This window comes from Pagrus pagrus (assembly GCF_965226575.1).
Source record: "Pagrus pagrus genome assembly, chromosome: 18".
NCBI classification, from domain to species: Eukaryota; Metazoa; Chordata; class Actinopteri; order Spariformes; family Sparidae; genus Pagrus; species Pagrus pagrus.
In genome coordinates this window covers 20,916,642-20,940,265 of record NC_140202.1, presented here as the reverse complement: position 1 = coordinate 20,940,265, position 23,624 = coordinate 20,916,642, and the positions used below count along the sequence as shown (strand labels likewise).

The window sequence follows — 23,624 nt, the reverse complement described above, 5'->3', positions numbered from 1 at the left end:
TCTACAGTCATTTATTAAAACAAGAACTACAGATGATCATTTTTGTATTATCGTTATCTACCTTGGTTGGTTCTTGAAGGTATTATTGAGGCCATTCCTGGAGAAATCTCACACCAGTTTGAGTTGAGAAGTGAGCTGGATAGAAAAAAACACAATTATGACTTCCTTTCTATTCCTGTATGTTATGTGTGTTTTCTATTTTTATTTTTTCCCTTCCTACACTACTCTATATGCCTTTGCTACCGCCCCTCAGGGACAAATATAATGATTTGAATTTAACTAATTTGAATAATCCTGATTTACAAATGACAATTGTGGTTTCCCTTACCAGAATTTGGGTGTTAGTTCATTCTTCTGAAATGTCCTGCACGTCTTTTGTTTTGTGCGGTTTAATGCATTTTTAATGAACTCGTGGGGCGTCCTGTTGACACTCTGTCCTCTTGTGGAGCTTGAATCTCTTTGTGCTTTCACAGGCAGCACACTTTGATGTTTTGCATTGTGCCCGCTGCCTACCTGAGGCCACACAGACACTGTAAAAAAAGGGCTAATTATGCATTGTAGCTTAATTACCATGACAATAAAGGCATTGACTTGCAAACAGCTGGTAACTGTTTGACAAAACACACTGAATCCAGCTTATACACCAGCACAATGAATCTAATTAATATTACTTTGTGCACTTTATTAGAATACATTTTTCTCTGTCAGGGTGTCTTGAGTTTTTTTTTTTTTTCATGTAATTTTCATAAAAGTGACCGACATGTTTTCTGGATTATTCTCCAAAAAATGTCTTTCTTTCTGTGATTTTTGTGTCTGTTTTATTGACTTTGTTCTTTCCTGTTATAAATGTACACATTATGGGGCATAGGTGGCCCCAGTGGGAAGTGTTAATACCCAGCTTTACTCACCAATGCAGGATTTCACATACTGAAATATTGACTGTAGAGACAGAAATAGTGCGCGAGCCTCGATTGGCTTTATTGATGGCGACACATCCATAAGGACACGTTCTGCATCTGGACAACCATCCGTTTTTAAAGTCTCGTGCTGTTTCCCTCCTGATGTTATTAGTGGTGAATCTTGGTCTTCTCCGAGTTTTTTATTCTATTCAAAACGCTGCACAGTCGTAGCCCACAGTATTGGATACAGGGGCTCACTACTGTCTGTCTCAAGAGATAACGGCCAATTATAGCAGACGCGGTGCAGGTTATAGTTGTCAAAAGAATCGGCCGACAGGGACCATGACAGCAGGAGTGTGTGTGTGTTTGTGTTAGCTGAGTTTTTAGAAAGATTTGCAAGACGAGCTCATTCTGCAGTCATCACCTTATTGTTATCACCTGTTAAATCCTCTTCGTGCTGCTTTAAAATCTTAATATTGTAAAGAGAATTAAAAGGGAATGATTTTACAGTGCTACAATCAGTTATCCACCTGCAGTGAAAATGTTAAGCCCCCCTCGGCTACTGGCATCCACCTCGCTGAAGTGTCACCATTACAAGTGCTCAATCATAACGAGCTGCAGTGGCACTGTAGTGTGATTGACCCTGCACTCTCTGATCTCCCTGTAGCAGGAGGGAGAGAGGTTTCCTTCAGGGATCGGTGAAATAACACCTCATAATAAGCTGTGGGCTATATTCTCCCCATGTCGCCATAATGGTTTAGCTGTTGCTTCAGTACAGAGCTGTTAAGACGTGTTGTGAACTTGTTATTTTGCTAATCGGTGGACATACTGTGTGTTTCTTTCATGCCATTGCAGTTGTTTTGTTGAAACGGGAGCAGATTTTAAATGTAAGAAATGAGAAAGACAAATTATTCAACACTGTTTTCACAGTTGAAGGGCATGAAGTGACCATGAAAGACTTAGCTACAGTGAGAGGTATTTTTACAAAACTGGATTAATGCTTTTCTGTCAAGGTGTGTTGGCTGTCTCCCCATACAAGCCTCTGGCACTAGAATTGATTTATTACCTTGAAAAGGATTTCATCCATTCATTGTCATAGCACCACTGCATCACTAGCTGGATGCGTCATACATAATCAGGTAGTGTCGTGCATTCATTGTGTTGACTCTAACATTTGCTCCGTGATAAGACGTTTGCCTCTGCAAATTGTTTCGCCTGCTAGAACAGAAGTTTGTCGAGCTATTACAAAAGGAGTCTTTTGCTATGTTGTAACTTTTATAGCCAAAGTAATCCTGTTGCTTTACTTCACTTCATTATAGTGGCACTAGTGGTGAGGAGAAACTATGCACTGGAGCTGGAGTTGGTCTGCAGTACTACATTTCAAAACAAAAAAGGGATTGTGTCAGGTGTTGGTGAGGTCTGTCTGAGTAACGCATCTAGTAGTTTTATGCTCATCAGATGACAAAACAAAGGTTGTATTATTGCTTTATTCTATTATCATCACTATCTTATTGCTGCTGTTTACATACACCCTGTTTATGTGTATTTTTATATCAATAAAAGTAAATATGTTTACATATGCAAAGTGTGTATTTCTGTAGCATAAATGAGGTTACAAACTTTCATGTCATTATGCAACCCTGTGTTGTGTAATGACGAATACATTACCATGTACCTTGTAACTTATTCCCTTGTCACAACAATCACAAGGTAGATAGAAGAAATGAGAGCCCAGCACATACTGTAGGGGCCGATAGTGATATGAGGATGAATACACATTTTGCCTTGATCCCTCAAATGTGTTTTTGAAACACTTGTATAAGATAAGAAAGTAATGGAGGCAGGCTATTTTACAGTTTAATAATAAACTTTATCGTCTTAAATGACATTACAGACCTGAAACTGTAAAACTCACTGGAAATGTTATATTATAATTTACCCCAGGAATCCTTTTCTGCATCACACTATGTGGAAAAAAAAGTTTTCATATCAGCAGTTATTCAACAGCATAGATGCTGATACCAGTATCTGTCATAGGCCAATACGGGCAGATAATATCGGCTGACTGATATAACAGTTGGGCTCTGATTTAAATAGACTACATTGTGTTGCAGCAAAGGTAAGTTCGGTTCAAACTTCATAACTTGGCAACCCTCTGTTTTTTGTTTGTTTTGTTTTTTGGCCTTGATGAAATGAATGAAGCGGCTGAGTTTCTTTTTCTTTCTTTTTTTTCTTTACACTGTGGTGTTGTCTGTCCGAATGTGGCTACGTAACAGGCCTGTGTCTAAACAATGCAAGGAGCTGCACTGTAAGCGGTGTGTTGTTTTAGGTACTGGTGAGACAATGAAGTCCAGAAATCCAGGAAGCCCGGTTTAAAGAAGAAGTCAGTGATTCTGAAGGCTATCAGAAATGTGTGCTTGCACGCCTTTTGATAATGTTCATGTTGCGTTCAAGTAAAAGTTGGGCCAGGTTTTGCACAATGTGTCTGCATTTTTTTACTTGAGCCCGCTGTTTGTGGCGCTCTCGCTTTTATTTTTTAACTTTTACTCATAGTTGTTGCAAAGTTTTAGCAATGTCGTGAATGGGATTGAATGGTGACTATAAAGAACTGAAGTAGCAGGCTGATTTAAACAAGCTGTGTGACAAATGTGTGTGGACACCTACATAATTGTCCGAGAGAGAGGAACTAATCTGACAATAACTTTCCTCAGCACTGTTGGAGTCCTGTAAGAGTCTGTAAGTCAGGTTTCACTGATTGGATCTGTAACTGGTCCCGTTCTGTTCTGCCCCCCCCCCCTCATACCGTGGGTCCCTCCTGTCTCCACTCAGCCAATCAAATATGCCGTCACCGCCGGGCTTATGACCCACACCAGTTGCTATAGCAACGCCGGCCTGCCTCCTAGAGAACATGTCATGCATGTTAAGTGGTTCTCAGATGCTCGCTCGTTGTCTCTCTGTCTAACGCTCTCTCTTAAGTAGACACACACACACTCACACACACACACACACACAAATCTCTGCAGACCAGAGATAGTTAACACGAGGGTTTGTTTCTAGTTCCTCTGAAGCAGCACTTGTAACCGCACCACCTGACCCACGCTGTTTGTTTAAACATGAGTGTCTACAGTTACCTGCTGAACATCTTGCCACTTCGTCTGAATTTTGTACCAGTTGTAAAATAGAGAAAGTTTTGAGTATGAAATCAGACTAAAGCTTACCTGCCTGTGCGTGTTTAGTCCGTCCAGTTCTCACAGCAGTATAAAAGTTTTTACTGTTCTTCTAACATCCAAGTAAAATATACTTCTTTTCTGTCTGTGTTCAAAGTTTGTTCAGTTTTTGGACTGGGTTTTAGAGATTTTAAGATGCTCATCAACACCTCTGTGTCAAAACCCGCACACATTATTATTTGTTCAGAAGAAGAAAGAAGTCCATTTTCCATTTTCTTTGCACTATTAGCTCTTAATGTTCCCTATAAACCTGGCAACATTTCTATTGGCTCAGTCTGTGCGTTTGAAGTGGCTACATGAAGTTTTATTATTCCAACTGGGCCATTTTTCTTTTTATTTATTTAGGGATTTATAGTTGATTCAGCCCAGGTGAGTTTCAGTACAGTGCTATTAAAGATCCAGCTCCCTCGAGACGAGCCATACAGGCGGAAACATAGTCTTTCACACCACCTGGTATCTCAGGGTAAATGAAGCTGCCCAGCTACTGACCTTCTGCCCTCCTATTGCCAGAATTAAACTCCTCTACTGGCAGAGTTGTAATTATATAAGTGTTAAAAAGTTAGAGCATTTTTCATATCTATACTGTGCTCCACATTGAGAAGCATGAATGGTTTCAATATGACAGGACGCCTTGATGAATTATGGGGCTTTCCAAATGACTATTTAGTGGTTTGCGCTTCTTACCTGCAGCTTTCCATTTAAACAACTGTCTTTTTAAAAAATTTTTTATAGCTTTTCTCCCTTTCAGTATTTTAAACTATCCCATTTGCAAAAAAAAGTGCTGAAAATGTGTATTCTGTAACTAATGGATCAACAGTGAACAAAGAAAACATGAGAGGTAACTACTTTAGATTAAAGCTATGCAGAGCTGCAATAAGTTCTCCACTTTCAAAGGCAAAACCAGGAGCAGGGGGGCTGACGTGTGTCAAAAACTTGCACTTGAACACACCGCAAAGACTGTAGAAGCAGAGTAGGGGTTTCTGGTACAACTTCACCCACTTCCAAGTCACATGGAGAAGGTAAAAAGTCGAAAGAGGTCGAAACTCCAGCAACACTTGCATCTACAACAACTTTAATGTTAAAGCAACACATTTCCGCTTGTGGCCTTCAGGATGACCCTGATGAAGTCCCCATTAGTGATGTTTTGACGTCTTTATGCCAACCAGCTCGTACGTTCTGCAACTGTGTGAAACTCTCTATACTACCAGGTGGAGGTGGTCTGTATTTGTCATTCAAAAAGGGAAACTGGAAGACTCAGGACTGTGTACATACAAACTGTTGTTATCATAAAGCAGGGTTTGCCGATGATTTTCATTGGACACTCATTGGAGGCCAAAATCAATTCCATTGATTGACTGACTTGCTCAGACACTCTGACTGCCTTGTTCAGAGTCTGAATACTTTCCTTTTTTTCCCCTTTTTTTTGCTAGAAACATCTGGCGAGCCGAACTACGTGCTCCACTGTGGGCAGCCCTGGCTTAACTGGACAGCCAATCAGAGTGATTTTTCTCACTGATGGGCTCTGCCACTGATTCAGCTTGCTCAGTCGGCTGAAAAGCCATCAACAAGGGCCGATGATGCCTGGCATATCGCAAAAATTAGGCTTTCAGACTCTCACCAACGGCTGGACATTAGCTGGTGACTGTCTGCCTGGTGTTTCAGGGCCCTCAGTTTTCTGTAATTTTTCTCTACGAGTTTCCATGATCACACATGTCGATCAGTTAACAGGGACAACACAGCTCAGTTTAGGGCAGAGACGATCACAGTGCAGCCAGAAATGTACTAAACTGAGTCAACAGGAAAGTGGCTTTACATGCATAATTCATTTTTCTGCTTTGGCAGTAATTGCTGTTATTTATTGGGGGAGTTTGTTTCTATTCATGCCATTAGAGTAAATGGTATTGAGCTGAGAAAAGGGGGAGAGAGAGGTGCAAAGTAAATGCAATTGGCTGCTTCTATCCTGTCTAAAATTGAGGAACAGTTCAGGAGACTCTCTGCAAATTATTCATAGCCTCCTGTTGAAGCTGCTACAATCTCTGTGTGTGAGTGTGTGTGTTTGTGTGAGGAAGCCAGGGAGAGTGCCAGTGTGTCGAGAAAACGAGAAAAGCCAACATGCAACAAGGATTATTTAGTTGTTGGTCGATAATGGGTCAGACGGACTCATAGTTTTCTCTCTCTCACACACACACACACCCTTTTCCTGTTCCTCGAATTCTGTGTAGCTCAGGACCGAGTGAAAACATGACACAAGGAAGTTGGCTTCCTCTTTCCCTTCGGAGAAAGATAATCGGATGATGAGAGCAACTCAGAGGCATGTTGGGGTTCAAAATAAGAGCAGGCAGCTGAGATATAACAGTCTGTGAAGTGGAGAGGGAGGAGGGTGGAGGTGGAGGTGGAGGGGGGAGTTAGCAGGTGGGACAGTGGTGAAATTACATAATAAGAGCGATCTTGCTGCCTCCGCTGTTTGGTGCTCCGCTGCCGCTCGACTGTGGCTTCAATCCAGTTACATTTTGTGATGACATTAATCAATTATTAATTAGTTATAAAGTAGAGCTAATAGCCAGTCTCAGGAGTCAGTCACTGGAGGAGAAATCATTTTCACTGTGTGTTTTAGTGTCTTGAATCGACATCCTGACTGTTTTCAGTTACAGCTGGCTCTCTAAATGATGTGTGAAGCCTTTAAGTGGGATTCATCTGCAAATTAAAATCACTCAAGCTGATTAGACAAGGTTAAATGATGTGATGATTCATTAACACAAGCATCTTCGGTCGTTGTCTTGTCAATTACTTTACTAATTCTTTTCCTACTTCTACAATATCCACAATGTGGATAATGTAGAGTTTAATATTTACTTTAGTTTGTATTTGACAGAGAAACCCTCTATGTTTTGTAGGCGCTCCTATCTCTTTGTTTGTTTGCTCGTTCATATCATATTCCTGTGTTGCAATTCAAATTCTTCAGTTCGTTCTGTATCAGTGCCCCGTTGCCGTAGTGGGTAGGCTTTGTAGATTACATCACAGCCTAGATGAGGGAATATAATATATTATGTAAATGATTGTGAACAGGATTAATTGTGCAGATCAATGTTTTCTTAATTTAAATCACAGAAGAAATCTTTACAAAGTGCTGATGTTAAAAATGTTTAACAAACTCTTATGTTCTGTAAAAACATGAATTCATTAAAAAGTTGTTTAGTTTAAACTTAGTGTTAAGATTATAGTATTTACTTTAGTGTTAGTTTTTTGTTGTTTTGTTTGTTGCTTTTTCAGCACATGTGCAACCAAAACAGTCACACTCTGCAGCCCTGGAGCTGCAACAATTTCTCAAAGTATTAATTAGTTATAAACTATTAAATTAATGCCAACTATTCTGATAATTGATTTATCCATTTGAGTAATTTTTGAAAGAAAGAAATGGCAAAATTCCTTAATTACAGCTGCTTAAAATGTATGTTTTCTGGTTTCTTTTCCTCTTCTGTGACAGTCAACTGTGAATATCTTTGGTATTTAAGGACGTCATCTTGGGCTTTGTTGTTCTTTATTCTTATTGACACACAAGTCTAAAAATGTCAGCACCGCATGTAACCCTCATTTTCACCCACTACAAAATGTAAGGAATTGATATTTCTTTTATTCTAGTTTTCTGTCTGTTTCTTTGCCCTTTCCCCCAGATCACATGCCAGCATCTTATTTAAAGACATTTATTTAAACACAACTTGCAGCATACTTTTGAGCTGTCTTTGTATCCAGAGTTTGTTTTCCTGGATGTCAGCCTTTGCACATTTTATCCCATTTTATGAAATATTCTTCTAATGCTGCTGACACTGACAAAAGCTTGCGCGTGCAGCTTCAGGCATCGTATAAAGATTTTAAAGCGCAGCTGGATTTGTCATCTTTATTGTGGCAATTTGTGCGAGTTAATATTTCTGCCTCGTCGTTCGAGTTTTAACATGCCGTGCAACAGACGGACAGGAATTATTTCCCTCACCGGCCGTGTCAGCAGAACTGGGGCTTCTCTATCCTTTTTTTGTAGGTTTAATAAATGCGGCGAGAATATCAAGCACCGAATCGATGGGGAGCTTGTGTGCATGCAAGCAGGTCAAGTCCCAGCCTGTGGCCTCTGCCTGTGGAAGTCTGAAAAACTTCAGATTTCATTTAATATTACTACAACCAGCTAGACTCCAAACACCTTTAAAAATAGACACTCAGGTTGCAATGATTGAAATCCTGCCTTCACCTTGACCTCCTTTCTCACAGTATTGCTGTTTGCTCAGATGACTGTGTAAGAGCTGTGTGTTTAAGTGTGTGTGTGTGTGTGTGTGTGCAGTTCAGTGTGGTGAAACAGGGGGCTCTCCTGCCCATGCTATTCCTCAGTACAAACACTGTGTGGAAGACTGTATTTAAATACATACTCTCTTAGCCTGCCCCCTACTGTTGCCCAGACCTACTTTCAAACACACACGTATACACTCACACACACTCTGGGGAAAATACACCCTTAAAACAGTCCGTAGGTGGACAGAACTGGACTGGAGCTGAGCTGGGAGTTAAATGAGTGTTTTGGTGATTTTTCTGAGTCCACTCGTCCCAGTTAAAACACAATGAAGCAGTTTGGAGATAGACTTTGGGCAGAGGACTTTGTGGATCATACTGCCTCTTGTGGCGAAGAGCGGCATTGCTCCTCCTCTGCTCTTTGCCCTCATTAGCATATGAACAGGTTAATAACTGATGTGATAATTGATTTAGCTGTCAGTCCTCTGAGGGAGAATTTAGCCACAATTTAGCTGTGACTGCAAGGCATTTTGGGATCGTTTTATTGAGTTTGTATCATTTGTGGCACGTGGAAATTTCACAACTTCTTTCAGATCTTTTCTGAAAATCATATTTAATCTCCACATTTTGTGTAAAGAAACACTATACTTCACTTTTTAACCAGAGGGCAAAGCTTTGATTCTACTTTCACAAAGTTTAAAATTGTGTAATGTCACACTTTAAGATAATCTTAGTCTTAATTTAATACATTTTAAAAAAGGAAGCTTACTCGATTGAGGTACTGTGGTCAGTTTTTAACACTTTACAGGGTGTTTCTGAAATTGTTTTATACCAAAAACACTCCTGTGTACAAATCCTCACTAAACACCCCACAATATTTTGATGTTGTAGTTCTCAAAGTGACCAGTTGGTGTCCTCCTCTCCCCGTTTCCACCTCCACAGCCTGATTGACCAGAGTGAAGGATTGAACTGTCTCTCTCTGCTTTCAGTGACATTTTTACTGTTGTGACACTTTGGAAACTGGGTCATAACACATCATATAACTGTCAGGGGTTAACTAATGTTATAAACAGGTTTAAGCAGCCAGTTGTCATAGCTGTATCTAATAAATCATCAGCGATTTGAGGCCATCACTTTATCACCTCATTTAAAACTTGACCGCTTTCATGTCTAAATCAGGTGTTTGTGTCTGTGCTCATGCTTAACTGTTGCAACAGCACCTGCATCATGGATGGTTATTACTGTTGGATGTGCTTTGAAATGCATGTTTTAATAATAATTTCCTTCTTTCTCTGCCTTTTTTTTTTCTATTTCCAGGAGCTGAAGAGAGTTAAGTGCCACCAAGTTGAGTGCAGTCCGTCCTGGAGCCTCTCCTCCCTGCCCTCTCCTGAACCTTCCCCCAACTGAGCCACTGTCTAGCACCTCCAAACACACTCAGTCTTGCAGACGCACATAAGACAGAGTTACACACCCCACCGCCACCCCCATAAACCAGAATGATCACGTCGGAGCTCCCTGTCCTGCAGTGAGTGAAACACACACTTAACATAAAAAGAAGATTGCATGCAGTTACAGTACTCTATGAAATACGTGTTTATACTTGACTAAAACAAGTAATTTGATTTGCTATTCATCCCTGTAGTTTCACTGTTGTAAATAGCGTTATCTGTCATTTTGGAGCTAAACATTTCATCTCTTCTATGGATGAATTAAAGCTTTCAAATGCATGTGAGTTATATGTGTGTTTTGTTCTCTTAGGGACTCATCCAATGAGTCTGGGGCAACAGATGCAGTGGGCTTAAGTATGAGCATGAGTGAGATGGAAGATCCAGAGGTGAAAGGCAAAAAGAAGAGAGGGAGGCCTGGAAAACAAGCCCCGGTATGTGCCTTAATCTGTAGATGTGTGTCAGACGTTGTGTCTCTGCTTTCTATCGTTTGAGTGGGTGCATAAATCTGTGTCTGTGTGAATATGAGTGTTTGGATGATTTGTTTCCTTCCTGTTTGATTGACATCTCCGTCCCCACAGACATCCAATAAGAAGCCTCGGAAGTCACCGACGGACAAGGCAGTGGGCGTAGCAAGAGGGCGAGGGAAAGCCAACGGTGTGGCTCAACATAATGGAGACGGGGGAGACCCCGTCACTCTGTTTGAGGTGGTCAAACTGGGCAAGAGTGCCATGCAGGTGGGTGAATGACGCTTTTCATTTTTAGAGGTGTCCATACTCAAAGTATTAACTTGTTCTATTTAGTTAAAATTGAATATATTTAATTGTCTGTGCTTATATCTCACAAGATGTTTTATCTGTGCTCCTGGAGTTTGAGCTCAGATTCTACCTTGTAAAATATGTTTTCTATCTGAGGAGGAGACATTTAAAAATCTAATTTTACTTTCTCGGTGTGTGCGCGCAGTCTGTGGTGGACGAGTGGATCGAGTCGTATAAACAGGACAGAGACTTGGCGCTACTGGACCTCATCAATTTTTTCATCCAGTGCTCAGGGTGCAAAGGTAAGAGTCATAAATTTAACTGCTGCAGCTTCATGAAATCAGTTCTGCTGTGAACTTCAGTCAAACATCTGGAATAAATCGTGTTGTTATTGTTGTGTAACCAGGCACTGTGAGGATTGAAATGTTCAGGAACATGCAGAACGCAGAGATCATCCGCAAGATGACTGAAGAGTTTGATGAGGTAATGAAATGTTACGAATATGACTTCTGTTCCTCGAAGGAAGGGTACATATAATATGGGATATTACGCCTCTGTGGGGCCAGGCTGACCATTCTGTATGCAATGTACTGTATAAACATAAAGATAAAATTATTAAATACACCTAAAAATGTATACTTAAAAAAAAGATAAAATATAAGATAATAATAAAAGTCTTGATGAAATATAATAGAATAAATGGTAATGGAAATAAATGAATGTGCAATGGTAAAAATTTAAGTGTTGAGTTTGCTTCTTGTTTATAGTGTTTATATTGTTTTAACTGTTTCATGTTCCTCTTGATCATATCTCGCTTTTGTACTAATTTATTATTTATTTGGTCGTTTATTGATACTTATGTCTATTTTGCTATCCCCTTTGCTGCTGTAAGAATGCACATTTTACAGTTGTGGTACTAATAAAGGATCACCTCATCTTATCTCATCTTAAATAAAATAAAATAAGTATGAACACGGCTGTAGCTCAGTGGGAAGAGCAGGTGACCAGCGACCAGAGACCAGAAGGTCGCTGGTTCGAATCCCGGCTCCCCTGGGCGGAACCGAGCTACATGTCGAAGCATCCTTGAGCAAGATGCTGAACCCCGAAATTGCTCCTGATGCGCAGTTGGCACCTGGCGACTCATCCAGGGCTGTACCCTGGCCTTCGCCCCTTGAGTACTGGATTAGGCCCCAGTAGCCCCGCAACCCCCCGAGAGGGGAGGATAAAGCGGCAACACCCCGCGACCCAAACAGGAAAAGCCGACAAGACAATAAGATGAGATGAGATGAGAAGTATAAACACTAAAACCATCAAATCATAAAACGCGACATAAAAGACGGCCTGAATCGATAAATTTTAAGTTTACTTTTAAAGGTATGAATATTTCCATCCCCTCTCAGATCCTCCAGAAGGCTGTGCCAACAAATTTGACACTTTCATGTCTGTCAAGAGATTAAACCTGTTTCTTTTTATATTTTAAGTTCATAAGATTTTTAAATTCTGAACAGAAAATACTGGATGATTTATATGGCACAATAAAAGATGAAAGTCACTCTGGAATCTCACATCAGTTCAGTTTTTATTTGTTTCAAGCCACTTCACTCCACATGACACATTTTTGGACAGAACCGAGAGTAACAAACAAATAGCAGCGGTGAAACAGATAAAAGTGGTTCTGGTCTCCTTCATCTGTAACGAGAAAGAAAGTCAAAACAGAATGAATAAAAGATCATAGAGTTCATAGAGTTCGCCTGCTGTCAGAGTACAAGAGTACTCTGACATTGAAGTGAATGATGGTACGGTTTATTACCATCAGTACCTGCAGGAATTTTCTTTTCAATTTTCAAAAGCCAATCAGATTTGATCATTTTAATGAACGATATTTAAGCCTCTCTATGTTTTTTTGTCAAAAGGACAGCGGGGATTATCCTCTCACCATGCCAGGGCCCATGTGGAAGAAGTTTCGCTACAACTTCTGCGAGTTCATCAGCGTTTTGATCCGCCAGTGTCAGTACAGCATCATCTACGACGAGTACATGATGGACACGGTGATCTCACTCCTCACCGGGTTGTCCGACTCCCAAGTGCGAGCCTTCAGACACACGTCCACATTAGCAGGTAATGACACCAGCTTCGTGACCACTGCACTCTTAAATCTTAAAGCGGCAGGAGATGGCAATAGATTAATGACTGCTAACTCCATGCTTCTGTGTTTATCACCGAGTCTATTCATGTGCATTTGTGTTCCTGCATAGCGATGAAGCTGATGACGGCGCTGGTGAATGTGGCGCTGAACCTGAGCATCCACCAGGACAACACCCAGAGACAGTACGAGGCTGAGAGGAACAAGATAGCCGGCAAACGAGCCAACGAGAAGCTGGAGCTGCTGCTACAGAAGAGGAAGGAGGTCGGTCAGATTTGATACTTCACAGTGTGGTGCCAAATTGAAGGCTTTATACTCCAAAACATCAAAATTGTTGATAATAACAGCTGTTATCACTGTTCAGCTTGTTGTGCTATAGATCTAAAATGTTAAGAAAACGTCTACAGACTGTCTTGCCTGTAACTCGATTCTTCACTTTACAGCTTCAGGAAAACCAAGATGAAATAGAGAACATGATGAACTCCATCTTCAAGGGAATCTTTGTGCATCGCTACAGGTAACACTTATCAGACATGGTCATTTTGTGTCAAATATTGTCTGTCCTAGTGGTTCAGAGCCTTGTTTGTCATCATGACAAAAATAATGTCTCTTTTTGTTTTCCTAGGGATGCAATCGCTGAAATCCGAGCCATCTGCATCGAGGAGATCGGAGTGTGGATGAAGATGTACAGCGATGCTTTTCTTAATGACAGTTACCTGAAATATGTTGGTTGGACACTACACGATAGGGTGAGCACACATCACATTTGTTATCACATTTCTTCAAGACTTGGTTGATGTTTCTTTTAAAACATTTCAGTATATTCTGATACTGACACAAAGACTGAGCCCACCAGGACTAACTGACTAACTCTGTCTCTTTCAGCAAGGAGAGGTGCGTCTAAAGTGCCTGAAAGCTCTGCAGAACCTGTACACAAACAGAGAACTGTTCCCGAAGTTAGAGCTTTTCACCAACCGCTTCAAGGTAACAGCTGCAAGAATGCAAACAAGAACATTTACTGCTTTTAACTGAGTTTTTTTTTTTTTCTGATTTCTGTTGCACTTCTGCTTACTAATCCCAGTTCTTTTCCTGTTCTGTTTGACAGGACCGCATCGTGTCAATGACACTGGATAAGGAGTACGATGTGGCTGTGGAGGCCATCAGACTGGTTACACTCATCCTGCAGTGAGTAACTTTATATATTTAATACATTTAGTTTCGTGTAACTCTTAAAGTAAATAAAAACTTTATTATGTTGGATTCTGTTTTAAACTGTGTGCTGAGTGTGGCTCATTATGGTTATCTGCTGCAGGGGCAGTGAAGACGCCTTGTCCAATGAGGACTGCGAGAACGTGTACCACCTGGTTTACTCTGCTCACCGACCGGTGGCAGTTGCTGCTGGAGAGTTTCTGCACAGGAAGTGAGTCCATCCTGATTTATCTTAAGATCATTTTGACTTGAAATAATGACAATCTTTTTGTTTAGTTGGATCTTATTTGTCATTTAACAGTGTTTTTTAACACCTACCTTATTCTTTCCTACTGATTCATCCACTTTTTCTTCTCTCTCTCTCCCCTCTCTTTGTCTGTCAGGTTGTTCAGTCGCCATGACCCGCAGGCAGAAGAAGCGCTGGCCAAGCGCAGGGGGAGGAGCAGTCCCAATGGAAATCTCATCCGCATGCTGGTGCTCTTCTTTCTGGAGAGCGAGGTAACGCTTAGACACACACACACTGTCACTGTTATTACCCTGATGTACTTGTGACAAATTGTATATACTGTGTATGCACAAAGGTGAAATAAAGAGTTACTCGATTTTGCTCTTTTTCAGGGATTTCAGCTATAACTTTTCACACAATACTTGTAAAACTTGATCATGCTCACAGTTTCTTTCTGTGTGTGTAGCTCCATGAGCACGCAGCTTACCTGGTGGACTCGCTGTGGGAAAGCTCTCAGGAGCTGCTGAAAGACTGGGAGTGTATGGCTGAACTTCTGTTGGAAGAGCCTGTGCAGGGAGAGGAAGGTAAGACAGACACACACACACACACACGTTCTGTAAGCCTGTCAGCTACAAGAGGTGATGCAATGAAACCTTGTTCATTGAAACTCTGTGTCTGACCTTCGTTGACATTCTGACTGTTTCTTTCTCTCTCCTTTGCTCTAACTCTGTCTGTCTGTCTGTCTGTCTGTCCCTGCAGTGCTGTCAGACAGACAGGAGAGTGCTCTGATAGAGTTGATGGTGTGCACCATCCGACAGGCAGCAGAGGCGCACCCGCCTGTCGGCAGAGGCACGGGCAAACGGGTAGGTCAAATATATGAAAACTTTGAAGGTGAGACTGATGTGATTAGACGGCAGCTCTGGACGGAAGTAGCAAAAGAAGAAGTTTTCTCCCAGTGATTAATTTTGCCAGTCATATTAAGAGGACAGAATATTCCATCCAACACAAAATCACCACTTTACCGTCCCTTTCCTGCCTATTTTTACACCTGAGGCTACATTTGACTTAAAATTTTGTGTCTGTGTGTCCAGGTGCTGACAGCGAAGGAGAGGAAGACCCAGATAGACGACAAGAACAAACTGACAGAGCACTTCATCATGGCTCTGCCCATGCTTTTGTCCAAGGTAAGACGTTCTGAAATCCAACCCAAACAGATCCATCACCAGACAGGCCAGTGACACTGAGTAATGACTCGGCTGGAGCGACTGATCTGTTTGTCGATATAATTGATCAAAGTGTTACTTATATAGTCATGAGGAGTGTTATTGAATGGACGCCACTCTAGACAAGTATGTTGGCTGACTTAAAATGTAATCAAACAGGGATACAGTAACAAGTATTAGCTGTTGATTGATGCCTCTTTCTATTTTCTGCATCTTCATCTAATTCCTGCCTCTCCGTCTCCGCCCTCCACAGTACCAGGCAGACTCAGAGAAGGTGGCCAACCTGCTGCAGATCCCTCAGTTCTTTGACCTGGACGTGTACAGTGCCGGGCGTATGGAGAAGCACCTGGACGCCTTGCTGAAGCAGATCCGGCTGGTGGTGGAGAAGCACATCGAGATGGACGTGCTCGAGGCCTGCAGCAAGACCTACAGCATCCTCTGCTCTGAGGAGTACACCATCATGAACCGCGTGGACATCGCCCGCTCGCAGCTCATCGACGAGATGACGGATCGCTTTGCACACTCTGTGGAGGAGCTGCTGCAGGAGGTATGAGGAGAAGGACAAGTCGGGGGAAATGTGTCAAAGTTGTAGCTTTTTATCTTGTGCTTTTAGGAGGAATATGAGTCTTGTCTTTGTGCACTAACACGTTTGTTATTCTGCAGGCTGAAGAAGCCGATGATGACGATATCTACAACGTTTTATCTACTCTTAAGAGACTGACAGCTTTCCACAAGTAAGACTTTCTCTTCACCTTTTTCTGCCCATCTGTTTAGGCCTGCAACAACCAAATATTTTCATTTTTGATTAATATTTTTGTTGTTTACTCATTTAATCATTCAGTCCATATCAGAAAATGGTTGCTAAAATGTTCCTCCACTACATAAACTTGATGTCTTAACTCACTGAACAAAATCAAATGTATTTTCCTCTTATTCCTTGCCTCAGTGCCCATGACTTGACACGGTGGGATTTATTCGGGAGCTGCTACCGGTTGCTGAAGGCGGGCATCGAGCAGGGCTCCATGCCGGAGCAGATAGCCGTTCAGGCCCTGCAGTGCTCGCACTACTCCATCCTGTGGCAGCTGGTCAAGATCACAGAGGGGGCTCCCAGCAAGGTGCTAGATTCACTTCACTAACTGGGCTTTAACAGCACACACTCACAGATCCAAACAGGAGCTTATCTGTATTTCTGCAGAGAGCCACCCCCCGATTCAGAGGCTTACCCCCAATCTATCTAATTTAACACTTTAAATCTGCACAGAGGCGTCAGATCCCAGAGCTGTTATTTTGTGGTGGAGCGAAGCTGGAACCTTCAAGACAGCTTAGCATCTAATCGACTGCTGGGAAATTTCTTACAGCGCAGCATCACAAGTTGAAGGATGCTGTTTTTAGCATCAATAATTCTGCTCTCACCCGCAGTACGTTAAAGATCCCCCATGTACAACCATTATATCTCACTAAATTCTTCACTGTTGACTAGAGTTGTCACAAAATGAATGGAAATTGCAACTGAAGGGGATAAAAATAATATCATGATAAACTTGATCATCAGTAGTCGTGCCGCCTGAGCCCTCTGACAGACTCCACCAGTGTCAACACAAAGTGTATCGATTCTTCTGCCTCAGCTGGGTTAGCTGATGATTAATTATAATCATCAAAGTTCGATTGCTTCATTGGTGCAGTTAGCACAGGCGAGACATTTAGCCTGACAGTATTGATTTCTGTGTGTGGCTAAAAGTGTGTGTCTGTGTGTGTGTGCGCAGGATGACCTGATGGCTCTCAGGAGAGTGGTGAAGTCTTTCCTGGCTGTTTGCCAACAGTGCCTGTCCAACGTCAACACACCAGTCAAAGAACAGGTAAGAACACACAGCTGATATCACCTGCTCAGTAGTAAGTGTGAACGGTATTGTCACAGACGTGTTTGGAGAGCGGATGACAAAAACAGTGCCACAGTGTGCGATGTGTTAGGACAGCTTGATTTATGAAACAACTTCTAGTCCTGGAGATTTAAGAAAATGTAATTATGGCATCAAAATAACACTTCAGGACTGGCATTGTCCAAAAATATGGGATGAAGGAAGCATTAGAAATGTTTTTTTCTGTCATATCAAGAAATCAGTCTTTAGTTCTGTTGTAAAATGAACAGTTTTTTTTTAAATCATTCCTCCTCATTTGTGCCTCTTGTCCAGGCGTTCATGCTTCTCTGCGACCTGCTGATGATCTTCAGTCACCAGCTGGTTTCCGGCGGCAGGGAGGGCCTCCAGCCGCTGGTTTTCAACCCCGACAGCACTCTGCAGAACGAGCTGCTCAACTTTGTCCTGGACCATGTCTTCATCGACCAGGACGATGAGAGTCAGAGCATGGGTGAGGATGAGGGGAACACCTTTTGGGAATTAGATAAGAATGACGTAAGCTTAAAGATGGTTTAGAGAAAATCAACAAAACCCGCCTGTTCATTTTAATTTTTCCTCTGCCTGCAGAGGGAGACGAGGAGGACGAGGCCAACAAGATCGAGGCGCTCCACAAAAGGAGAAATCTGCTCGCAGCTTTCTGCAAACTCATCATCTACGACATTGTTGACATGCCCGCTGCTGCCGACATCTTCAAACACTACATGAAGGTAGATGTTCATATATATTTGGCATAAATATTGACATCAACACCATCAACATAAAAAATCAGGCAGTATGAAACAAATGAAAAAAAAATCAGAAGTCTGCAAATCATTTGGTCAAAATAAGATGATGACAAAACCGATAATGTGATTAGAAAATTGGTACTGAGACACTATTAAAACTCTATTCACTATTCAAAGAGATGATTGGTTGATCAATAGTCTGATTAGCCTGGTAGCAAAAATGCGGAGTAGATTGCAGGAGAGATTTCGCAGCAATTTTCTCTTGCAAGTTCTTTGATTTCCTATAATAATGCCATGATAAAGTATTCTCAAGTTTGTGGTTGTTAAATGTGAAAATGAGGCTCTTAAGGATGCTCTAGGATGTAGTTTTATCTCTGTAGTCATTTTTAGTTTTCAGAGATGAGTCACAGAAGTGAACTGGCAGCAGTCATTAAATACAATGATAACCAAATAAAGGAGGAAAGAACCGTCTCAAGAGTAAATAAATTAAAAACACAAGGAGCTTTGGAAGATTCAGGAAAAATACATCTTTTAAATATACAAAAAAAATAAACTAGGTTGTCAGGACATCAGATTTTATTAACATAAGTTGCACTAAACTGTGTCATCTTGCATGTTTTCTAACCGTTTGGTTTTTTGCCCTTAGTATTATAACGATTATGGCGACATCATCAAGGAGACCCTGAGTAAAACCAGACAGACCGACAAGATTCTCTGTGCCAAGACCCTCATCCTCAGTCTGCAGCAGGTGAGACGCTGATGAAGACTGTATGACAGGCTGCGTACACAGCTCCCCGGCCTGAAATATTGTATGCTTTGATTTATGTGCGCTCAAACACCTTGTCAACATGTGTGTGTGTGTTGCAGCTGTTCAACGAGCTGCTGCAGGACCAGGGACCCAACCTGGACCGGACATCTTCTCACGTCAGCGGCATCAAGGAGTTGGCCCGCCGCTTCGCCCTCACCTTCGGTCTGGATCAGATCAAGACCAGAGAGGCTGTTGCCACGCTGCACAAGTAAGACCAGACTGGACTTACAGCTGTAATCAGGAAGTTAAGAACTGTTACAGACCATGTGGGTTTTTAGAGTTTGCAGACCACAGTGCTTCATTTTAATGATGCTGATTTCAAACTGTAGATAAAAAATGTGAATGTTGGCTGCAGGGTTTATATTCAGTCATGCACGTAGAGGATTTTTTTCATGTATTCTCAATATAAACACTTTAATAATAACCCTTTTTGACGTGATTGTGAAATGCAGCTAAGTCTGACCAAGAAAAAGGCAAACTGATTTTTATTTTAGACTGAAAACAACATAGGAAACGGAGCCATAATACAGAGCCACTCTTCAGGATTTCAGACACTACTACACCACTACAGTCTCCACTCTTTGGTTGCAAACTTTGGCTGCTTTTACATATATAGGCAGCTGTAGGTGAAATTCACCAAATCCGCTTCTGTGCTGAGCAAAACTGAAACGAAATACTGGGGAAAGTGGATGTTTAAATATTTTAAGACAAGCTGGAAAAAGTCAACCCAACATCCAATAAACTTAAGTCAAGAGTTTGAGTTTTGTGTTGTGACGATACTGGATTTCTAACTTGGATACAAAACCTTCTGTCTCTTCAGGGATGGAATAGAGTTTGCATTTAAGTACCAGAATCCTCGGGGACCAGAGTTTCCTCCCATCAACTTGGCCTTCCTGGAGGTTCTGAGTGAATTCTCCTCCAAACTAATCCGCCAGGACAAAAAGACAGTGTAAGTACCCCCTTCCAATCTTCTCTCCTACTCTCAGTCAAAACTCTTTAACGCTTTAAACTTCGATCTTGCCATTTCAAAATAAAATCATCATTTATCATCATAAATCATGTTAAAATGCTGCGTGTCTCCTCAGCCACTCGTACCTGGAGAAGTTCATGTCAGAGTCGATGTCGGAGCGTCGGGAGGACGTGTGGCTGCCGCTGATCTCCTACAGGAACAGCCTGCTGACGGGAGGAGACGAGGACCACATGTCTGTCACATCGGGCTCCAGCAGCAAGACCGGCTCGGTCCGCAGCAAGAAGGGACGACCGCCGCTACACAAGAAGCGCATAGAGGGTGAGGAGACGGGCACACACACACACACACACACACACACACACACACACAGATCAGGGTCACTCGGTTTATGAATCTTCTAACTGAACTCTTTCTCTGTGTTCATGTCAGAGGAGAGTAGTGTGGAGGGCTCTTGGCTGTTGCGTAATGACACTCTTCAGACACCGGGGGCGCTGCAGACTCCTCAGCTCACCTCAACAGTCCTCAGAGAGAACAGACCAGCAGAACACATGCCAGACCCGGACTCAGAACCCGGATCAGAGAACGACTTCGTACACAAGTGAGTGTTGCTCATCACACAATGACGCACAATGAAACATTACAGACAGCACGGACTGGAGGAAGGTGACTCTGTTTGTCCTCAGTCCTCAGATGCAGATGTCGTGGCTCGGCCAGCAGAAGATGGACGAGGTGAACAGGAAGGACAGGACGGGCATGAACTACATCAAGTCACGCAGCAATCAGGGCGTCCGGCAGACTGTGTAAGTGTGTTAGGATTTTAAAGCAGCAGCACGAACTGATGACTTAATTATTCGTAACGAATTTACAGCTGATAAACGGGTAGATTTGCTGCTTCTTCTCTAATTGTGTGTCTTGTCGCACCCTTAATTTCCCTTCAGGCGAGGGCTGATGGAGGATGACGCAGAGCCCATCTTCGAGGATGTGATGATGTCATCGCGGGGTCAGCTCGAGGACATGAACGAGGAGTTTGAAGACACTATGGTGATCGACCTGGTGAGTAAAGTCACAACTGTGAAACTCAACAGAAGAAATAAAGATAAAGAGTTACTCACCTAATTCATTGTTTATCTTTGTTAAATGTCTTCATTTTGGCTTTTGTCCTTCGCAGCCGCCATCGAGGAACAGACGTGAAAGAGCAGAATTAAGACCAGACTTCTTTGACTCTGCAGCGATGATTGAGGACGAGTCGGTGAGTAAAACTGTGACAGTTTGAGTCCTAGTTCGAACTTTTGCCGTGGATTGCAAAGGGATGATCGATGTCATTAACTTCAGTGGTTGTAATGTTCAGTCTGATCAGTCTAACAGTCGATCTCCTCTCCACTGTTCCAGGGTTTCAGCATGCCCATGTTCTGATCTGGGAAAGAGGCAACGATCCTGAGATCAGGGTCCTCGTCAGGAGTAAACACAAGGGGAGGGACGTCTTAACCCACATAACCTGCCAATCAAACTCTTAAGAAGAAGAAAAAAAACATTGTTGAAGTACTTTTCTCTTTCTATAAGACATGATGGACGGATGTTTGTCAAGTGGATCTACTGATGGATCCCACATCGGCTGGATCTCACCTGGAAGTGTGAAGCGCGGACCGGCTCTGTTCTTTCAGTTCAGACGGGCCGGAGGATTCGGAACCTCGTCCGGATTATTCGAGAGCTTCGTCTTGCTCCTAATCTCCTCCTCCTCCTCCTCTTCCTTTCCAGCCTGTCGGTTTAGCTCTTGTTAGCGGTAGCTCTGATGGCTGCCGGCCGACGAGCACTCTCAGTTTTTACGGTCCCCCTGTAACACAGATGTACAGTTGTTTGGTTCGGCTTCCGATCAGCGTGAAACTCTGTACAGCCCGCCCCTCTTCCTTCTTTTGGTGTCGCACTTCGATCAGTCTGATTAAATCCAACATAGAGAGGTTCTCAATACTAAATGTTCTATATCTTTGCTCTTATTACCACCCACCGACCCCTCCCCTCTCTCTCTGTTCACCATCTGAGTCCGTGTGTGTGTGTGCGTGTGTGTGTGTGTGTGCGTGCGTGCGTGTGTGTGTGTGTGTGTGTGTAAAAGTGTTGGTGGTGATGGTGGTTGAGTAGTCACACATGCACACTGAGGTCAACAGCTATAGGAGGAAGTGATGTAACTGTCTTGTGCGTGATGTTCAAGCAAAGCGAGTGTTGAAGCCACACACCCGCCCCCCCGAACAGACCCCCGGACAGGCGCTCCACTCTCTCAGATCTCTGACATGTTCTGCACACACCCTCGAATAAAAACGGCTTTTTGAAGTTAAAACGTTTAAAAAAAAAGACAATAAACATATTTTGAATTCTGTAGCTTTAGTACTAAAGTTTTAAATCGAGTGTGTTTTTGTTTTTGTCCGATGTTTGTACAGCTTTTTCTTGAATATGTATCTTGTTTGTTGCCAAATTGTGGCCTACATACTTAAAGTATATTCCAGCCCCTTCCCCTACACTTGTAACTCATATCTAACGGTTACCAAGCTCAGATTGTTGCTGTGGGTTAGCAGCTTTTTCAGCGCTGTATGGTCTGATTGTAATCGTGTCACGGTTCAGTATTACAGCAGATTATCTGTTCGGTTTGTTCATTTTACAGGTCAGATCAAGTTAAGTTTTTTAACACTTGCCTACAGTTTTAACTGATACAAGAAGATTTGTTGTTCATATCCAGTGCAGTGATGGATCTCTACGTCTGACAGATTTGTTTGAATGTGTTCTGAATGTTTCCAGCCATATCGTCGTTCGCCCAACGTTTGTTTATCAATCATTTACCTTTTCCCTCGGCTGGCTTGGCAGTCCTGTAAATATCAGAGACAATTGGATCTTTTCTGCAGTGCAGTTGACATCAGTTGCCCTTAAAATGCTCTAAAAGCCTGTTTTGTTTTTGTTTTTTTCTGTGAACCTAAATTCTTTTTAATAAAATAAAATCTGTAATCGATTTATGGACCAGTGTTTGTGTGTGTGTCTTTGTTTCACAACAGTCGTTGTTCAAAACAGCTGTGTTTCTGCACGGCTTCACCAAGGTTTTCATAGTTGAGCAGAGCTGGACGGCTCATTTACGACCTGAGAAACAACCACAGTCTCGAGCCAAGCTTCACTTCACACTCATGCTGGAGTTTACAAGGCTTTCACATGATCCCTCTCGGCCGTCATGGCAATAAAGATTTTAAAACCTTCCATTATTTTTATGAGCTCCTCCTCTTCTCATCCATTGAATGACGATTTTGACTGTTGAAAAGATGGAAAGTTCCACATCAATCCAACTTTCATCTGCTGGTGAGGCCCATGAAAAGGTCAAAGGCTCCAAAAAAAGAAAAAGTAAACTTTGAGTTCAGAAATATTTTGTCAGATGACAGTGAACAGTTTTTACAGTAATAAAAAAACTGAAGTTTCAGGAAGAAATAACAGTAACCAGATTTGCATTAAACGTATCCTGAGCCTGAACTTTTCATTGCTTCCTCCATTTTATCTCATATTTAAGTATATCTTCACAAACTTTCAAGGACGCGTGGGAACCCTGATTCTCACCAGAGTGAGATGATAAGATTGATGTGACTCAGACGATGTCGTCTTTGTTTCTCAGTTTACAGTCTTTGTGCTAAGCTAACTGTCAGCTACCTGTAGCTTTCCCCCTTTAAATCATCTCTCACATCAGCACAGCATTAAGTATTTTTTCCGAAACTACTCAACCTGACTTCTACAGCTTGAGCTTCACCAGAAAACTTGGTTGTACCTCCAGACACACACACAGT

General features: G+C 42.1%; 1 protein-coding gene across 1 annotated transcript in view; it reads left to right on the top strand.

Moving 5' to 3' along the window:
• LOC311274005 (cohesin subunit SA-1) overlaps nucleotides 1-22,818 on the top strand; it is a 42,505-nt gene extending 19,687 nt beyond the window's left edge. Inside the window, exons 2-32 of the mRNA XM_084381392.1 lie at nucleotides 9,716-9,923; nucleotides 10,157-10,277; nucleotides 10,425-10,580; nucleotides 10,807-10,903; nucleotides 11,008-11,084; nucleotides 12,515-12,719; nucleotides 12,857-13,008; nucleotides 13,188-13,261; nucleotides 13,370-13,493; nucleotides 13,630-13,728; nucleotides 13,850-13,929; nucleotides 14,057-14,164; nucleotides 14,337-14,451; nucleotides 14,646-14,763; nucleotides 14,939-15,042; nucleotides 15,271-15,363; nucleotides 15,656-15,949; nucleotides 16,066-16,136; nucleotides 16,349-16,517; nucleotides 17,166-17,258; nucleotides 17,592-17,766; nucleotides 17,883-18,022; nucleotides 18,687-18,788; nucleotides 18,908-19,056; nucleotides 19,669-19,797; nucleotides 19,934-20,136; nucleotides 20,248-20,416; nucleotides 20,502-20,618; nucleotides 20,757-20,871; nucleotides 20,987-21,067; nucleotides 21,208-22,818. Of these exons, the coding sequence (XP_084237518.1) occupies nucleotides 9,895-9,923; nucleotides 10,157-10,277; nucleotides 10,425-10,580; nucleotides 10,807-10,903; nucleotides 11,008-11,084; nucleotides 12,515-12,719; nucleotides 12,857-13,008; nucleotides 13,188-13,261; nucleotides 13,370-13,493; nucleotides 13,630-13,728; nucleotides 13,850-13,929; nucleotides 14,057-14,164; nucleotides 14,337-14,451; nucleotides 14,646-14,763; nucleotides 14,939-15,042; nucleotides 15,271-15,363; nucleotides 15,656-15,949; nucleotides 16,066-16,136; nucleotides 16,349-16,517; nucleotides 17,166-17,258; nucleotides 17,592-17,766; nucleotides 17,883-18,022; nucleotides 18,687-18,788; nucleotides 18,908-19,056; nucleotides 19,669-19,797; nucleotides 19,934-20,136; nucleotides 20,248-20,416; nucleotides 20,502-20,618; nucleotides 20,757-20,871; nucleotides 20,987-21,067; nucleotides 21,208-21,231 (3,783 nt within the window). The 5' untranslated portion in view covers nucleotides 9,716-9,894 and the 3' untranslated portion in view covers nucleotides 21,232-22,818. The remainder of the gene's footprint in view (nucleotides 1-9,715; nucleotides 9,924-10,156; nucleotides 10,278-10,424; nucleotides 10,581-10,806; nucleotides 10,904-11,007; nucleotides 11,085-12,514; nucleotides 12,720-12,856; nucleotides 13,009-13,187; nucleotides 13,262-13,369; nucleotides 13,494-13,629; nucleotides 13,729-13,849; nucleotides 13,930-14,056; nucleotides 14,165-14,336; nucleotides 14,452-14,645; nucleotides 14,764-14,938; nucleotides 15,043-15,270; nucleotides 15,364-15,655; nucleotides 15,950-16,065; nucleotides 16,137-16,348; nucleotides 16,518-17,165; nucleotides 17,259-17,591; nucleotides 17,767-17,882; nucleotides 18,023-18,686; nucleotides 18,789-18,907; nucleotides 19,057-19,668; nucleotides 19,798-19,933; nucleotides 20,137-20,247; nucleotides 20,417-20,501; nucleotides 20,619-20,756; nucleotides 20,872-20,986; nucleotides 21,068-21,207) is intronic.
• The last annotated feature ends 806 nt before the right edge of the window (nucleotides 22,819-23,624 follow it).